General features: G+C 38.9%; 1 protein-coding gene across 1 annotated transcript; it reads right to left on the bottom strand.

Annotated features, from left to right (window-relative positions):
- Positions 1 to 1,027: 1,027 nt before the first annotated feature.
- Positions 1,028 to 2,053, bottom strand: LOC138877295 (uncharacterized). Its single transcript, XM_070156893.1, has 2 exons — positions 1,501 to 2,053; positions 1,028 to 1,431 (listed from the first exon to the last, which is right to left on the bottom strand). The coding sequence occupies exons 1-2, from the start codon at positions 2,051 to 2,053 to the stop codon at positions 1,028 to 1,030; spliced, it is 957 nt and encodes a 318-aa protein (XP_070012994.1).
- Positions 2,054 to 5,604: the final 3,551 nt, after the last annotated feature.

Here is a 5,604-nt window from a genome sequence, read left to right as displayed (position 1 = left end):
CGTTCTTGTTGCATGACAGCGCTGATGCCGAAGAGTGAAGATCCCTTTGCTCAACAACATGTGTTGTCTGCCATGCCTTTCACATTAAACCATGTGTGCACATTAAAATATTCAGAATTGCGTGCTCTTTGTCCCTTGGTATTTTTAGTTGTTGTGTTTAATTACCTTCGCACGTGCATTAATGCCGTTAATGTCGATCTTCTGTAGCCATATGGTTGTTGTTCTTGCTGTAAATTCCACTCCAAAAAGTGTACATCTCTCTCACAAATTCAGCATAATATTTTAATCTCTCCCACATGTTGATGTCGTGAAGTTTGACAAACATTATCGTACATGGCAGCTGCATCTTCTTTCCCCTTGCTGCGTTCCTATTTCTTTGTCCTTAAAGGAGACAGCTTTTGTTGGAAAGCACGTGAGCTCCACCTACAGCTGCATCATAAAGAAATATATCCCATAGTACCTTCTTCCTAGAGTATTGCATGCTTTTATGTATCCTAGATAAATTTCCATGTGCTTTCCACTTTTTCATTTGATTCCTTTGCTCACCAGCATGTGTTGTCTGTCAGGCCTTCCCCATTAAACCTTGTGTGCATATTAAAAGATTATTAAATCCGAAATGGATTGAAGCATGCTCATTGGCCTTTGTTGCCTGCTTTACTCGAAAAAATATTTGCTTCACATGCTAGTTGTGTTTCCAATGCCATTTGCTTCATGTTGTGCTAGAAATGAGTAGGAATCATTTTTCTATTCGAATATCCTGCTTGTAATTGAACCATGCGTGTGATATTAAACACTTCTGCTCCATGTTGGTTGTATATCCAATGAACTGAAAGCACGCTTTCACCCCATGCTGGTTGGGTTGCCAATGCCATTAGTCTCTGTTGTTGTGCTCGCTTATTTATCTGTTTTTGTTCCTTAGCATCAATTATCTCGAAATTTGCCTCATGGAGTGCCTTAAACATCTTAGTGTCACCTGCAGTAGCGGTTAAGTTGACATGCCTCCTGCTCTTCCTTTTCTCTTTGCTTCCTATCTCCTGTTCACCTTCACCCTTAGTTTTGGACATTGCAACTTATCTTCATTAACCAACCTCCTTCCATGTGCATCTAGATGCCAGAATTGTTGGCATTCTATTTCTCCATGATCTAAAGCATAATTAGCCAAGTGATCTGCCAGCTTTTTGCCCTCCCTATGAATATGAGTCACTGTGTAATTGCCCCCATTCATTAGTTGCATCATTTCCTCTACTTGCTCATATATGATCCATGGTGGTTTCCAGATCCCATCCATTATCTTTTTTAATAACATTGAGTCAGTTTGAAGCCATACATGAGAGTATTGTTTTAATCTGTAGAACCTTAGTGCTTCTACCATTGCCTTCGCTTCAGCTACTGTGTTTGTTGTCTCCTCAATCTCTTTCCCTACTGACTTGACTATGTCACCATTTTAATTTCTTATACAAAAACCTATTGAGCTCCTCCCTGGATTTCCCCTCGACGCACCATCCGTATTAACTTTTAGCCATCCTGCACTTGGAAATTCCCACATGACTTTTGTAACCTTAAGTTTAGGAGTGAAATTTTCCATCACAGCTAATAGATCTTGCCATTTGTGAGGTACCATGATCATCCCAGGCTTTCTCACTTTCACCAAAGCCTGAAGATTTGATGAAACTTGATATATCACCCTGCTTGTTCTCACTCCATCACCATACGTCATACTATTTCTTCTTTTCCAAAGTTCCCAGACTATGCATGAGGGGAATGCTTGCATTATTGGTTTTAGCCTTAAGCACACATTTGCAGTCCAACATTTTATGATTGCTTGGTGCAACGTAAGTCCCTCCACATCTATTCCTGCCCTCGATAGAAAATACCTCCAAGTTATCTTTGCAGTTTCTGATCTAAAAAACAAGTGCTGAAGAGATTCCTCATCAGGCTGTATACAACACCAACATTTTGATGGCATGCAGTAGCCTATCCTTTTCAAGAAATCATCTAAAGGTAGCTTTGCTTTCCACACTTTCCACATGAAAAATGATATTTTAAAAGGCATTCCCTTTACCCAAATCATTCTATAAGTTGTTCTTGGTTCGTCTCTTCTTCTCGTATACTCCCATGATGATTTACACTGAAATATCCTCTTGTTTCCAGCATCCAACAAGGCCTGTCAAGAACCTGCGTCGGTGAAGGTGGTTTGATTTTCTCCATAATGTGTACTGCTAAGACTTCAGGAAGTATTTCATATAGCCTATCCATATCCCACTCACCATCTAAGGTAACATCATTTACATTATATATATTTTCATCAATGCCAAAGTCCTGAGGAACTAAAAAATATAGTGCCCCAAGACCTGTCCAATTTTCATACCAAACTAGTGAGGATCCCATTTTTGTTTGCCAAAAGATTTGATGTTCAATCAGATCTCTGCATTCCAACATTTTTCTCCATATGTGAGACCCCCTTTTCCACGGAACAATAACAGGATTTAATTTTTTGCAGTATTTCTGACATACGAAAGAGCTCCATAGGCTCGGTTTTGTTCTGAAATTCCACCACAACTTACTGAATAATGCGTTTGCTACATCATGCAGTGACCTGAAACCTATTCCTCCTTCTTCAATTGGCATGCATAAGGTATTCCATGAAGCTCAATGCCTACTAGTTCCTCCTACAGTGCTGCTCCAAAAAAACTGAGCAAATAATTTGTGCAACCTATTTATCACATACTTTGGAGGGTTTACAGCTGAAAGTAGATGCATAGGCATGCTTTGCAATACATGGGATATGAGAACTGCCCTGCCCCTACTGATAATAACTTGTCCTGCCATGATTGCATTTTGTCCATTACCTTAGTAATTAGGGGCTGATAGAATTCCAGCTTTCTCCTTGCATAAAATATCGGACAACCTAGATATATGATAGGGAAATCATTCCTATGAATGCCTGTGATCCTTTCTACCTTGCCGACCACTTCCATGTCTGTTAAATGATGCAGGTACACAGCTGATTTGGTCTTGTTAACAAGCTGCCCAGATGCATTTTCATATGCCTTCAGCACTTGCATAATCAACATCAGAGATGTTTCATCTGAGGATGAGAAGATAATCATGTCATCTGCATACGCCAAATGATTGATCTTTGGACTCCACTTTGGCATCCCAAATCCACAAAAATACAGGTTAGTGTGTAGTGCATTGAGTCCCCTAGATAATGCTTCTGCTGCCAATATAAACAAAGTTGGAGATACAGGATCACCTTGTTTTATTCCCCTTGAGGACTTAAAGAACCCATGAGCTTGACCATTTATTAGAATAGAATACCAATTGTTTGAAACTAATCCAAAGACAATCCCTATCAACCTTTCTATGAATCCCGTCTTTCTTAGTACCTTGGTTAGGAATAGCCAAGATATTCTATCATAAGCTTTGGTCATATCTAGCTTCAGGATGACATTAGGTCCAGCCTTAGTTCTAAGCCTAATGTCAGTCACTATCTCCTGAGTTAAAAGGATGTTTTCTACTATATTCCTTCCCTTAACAAAACCTGCTTGTTCCTTCGATATCAAACTTGGGAGAAATTTCACTAGCCTTTCATGAACCACCCTTGATATAACCTTATTAGAAAAATTACTGAGGCTTATTGGTCTTAAATTAGAAAAGGTGGTAACTTCTTTTTTCTTTGGTAGAAGAACTAGGTTTGTGTGTGTTACACACTTGGGTAGCTCATGGCCATTGAAAAAAGCCCTCACCATGTCGTACAGGTCATCCCCTATTAAGTCCCAACAAGAATGATAAAATTTTCCTGACATACCATCTGGCCCCCCAGCACTATCACCATTAAGTCCAAGTACTGCCACTTTAACCTCCTCTTTTGTTGGTTTCTTAATCAATTCTGCATTCTGCTCAGTGTTAATAAGATTAGGAACATGCTCTACGATATCAAATGATGAAGGAGTAGCTTCTTCTGTGAACTGTTCCTCGTAGAATTTGATAGCCTCTTCTGCAATTTGTTGTTCTTCTTCAATCCAGGTTCCTCCACTATTTTGAATTCTGTTAAGCTGAAGTCTCTTCCTTCTACCTCTCACTTGTGCATGGAAGAACTTAGTGTTCCTATCCCCTTCCTTGAACCAAGTCATGCCTGCCTTTTGTTGCCAATATTTCTCCTCTAGTGCAAGACTTTTGATCAATTCTGCGTGAACCTTTTGTAGTCTTTCCCTATTCATTCCTGTAGGATTTGCTTCAAATTCTACTTCATGAACCATCACTACCTCTTCCATACTTGCTATCTTTTGGAAAATATCTCCAAATGTAGCCTTACTCCACAATGAAAGGGCCTTCTTTAATTTTTTTAACTTATGATTAAAAAGAATAAAAGGATTTGCACTGAAATCAGCAGACCAATTCTCTTTTACCACATCTTTAAAAGTTGCATGTTCCCCAAAAAAATTCAAGAACTTAAAATGTTTTTTTATAGGTGGAGTCTCAATATCACACTTCAAAAACATTGGACTATGATCAGAGCCAGTCTTTGACAAATGTTGCACCTCTATTCCTGGAAATTTTTGTTGGAACTCAACATTGGCCAAACATCTGTCTAGTCTTTTGAATATACAGTCTTCATCTGCTCTCCCATTCCACCATGTGAATATGCTGCCTTTAAATCCAAGGTCGAATAGATTGCAAGTGTTGATGCAGTGTCGAAAATCATCAATTTCATTCAATGACACAGGTATCCCACCAAATTTTTCTTTTTCGTCCCTTATTACATTTAAATCACCTCCTACAAGCCATGGTGCATCCATATCCCTTGCCATTGCATATAATGAATCCCATAATTCTATCCTCTCGATTGCATCACATTTTGCGTATATCAATGTTAGGACAAACTCCACATGCGATTCAGTATGAAACAATCTTAATGTTAATTGTTGCACCATATTGTACATAACAGTTACCTCAAATACCTCATCTATAAAAGCCCAGATCTTGTTGGAAACATTTGAAATTGCATGTGCAAGTCCTATCTTGTTTCTGTACCTTTCCAGTTTTTTTGCTTGTTGCTTTGGCTCCATTAATCCTACAAAATCATAGTGATTTTGCCTATGCATTTTTGTCAACCTTTCAAAGGCCTGCTGTGTGTTGACTGACCTTATATTCCAAATGAGAGCATTCATCACTGATTGCTGGATTTAGTCATCGTTCTCCTTGTGTGCACCCCAGCTTTTGGTGCTGCAAAATTATCTTTTTGTTGCTTCTTCTTACCTTTTGCTGCTGATTTTGCCTTTTCCACTTGCGTAGGTGATAAGTCACCTTTCCTTGCAGCAATCATAAGGTGTTGGGTAGTTGATTCTTGATCCATGTCGTATCCTGATTTACCAGGTTCTTCTCCTTCTTCATTGTCTTCCTTCCCTCCTGATGTAGCTCCAAATGCATTATTTTTAGGGTCCAAGGGTTTCTCTTCTCCTCTTTTTAACATCTGCAACTGGTTTTTCTCTAATGTAACAGTAATATTTACTATTTCTGTTTTTGTTTTGGTTGTTTCAACTTCTCTGTTGTGTTGTGTCCTTGTGGGTCTTCTTGTGATTTCTGAAGTTGATCATCTTC

The sequence above is a fragment of the Nicotiana sylvestris genome, chromosome 9 (genome assembly GCF_000393655.2).
Source record: "Nicotiana sylvestris chromosome 9, ASM39365v2, whole genome shotgun sequence".
NCBI classification, from domain to species: domain Eukaryota; kingdom Viridiplantae; phylum Streptophyta; class Magnoliopsida; order Solanales; family Solanaceae; genus Nicotiana; species Nicotiana sylvestris.
This window is presented reverse-complemented; position numbering and strand designations above follow the sequence as displayed.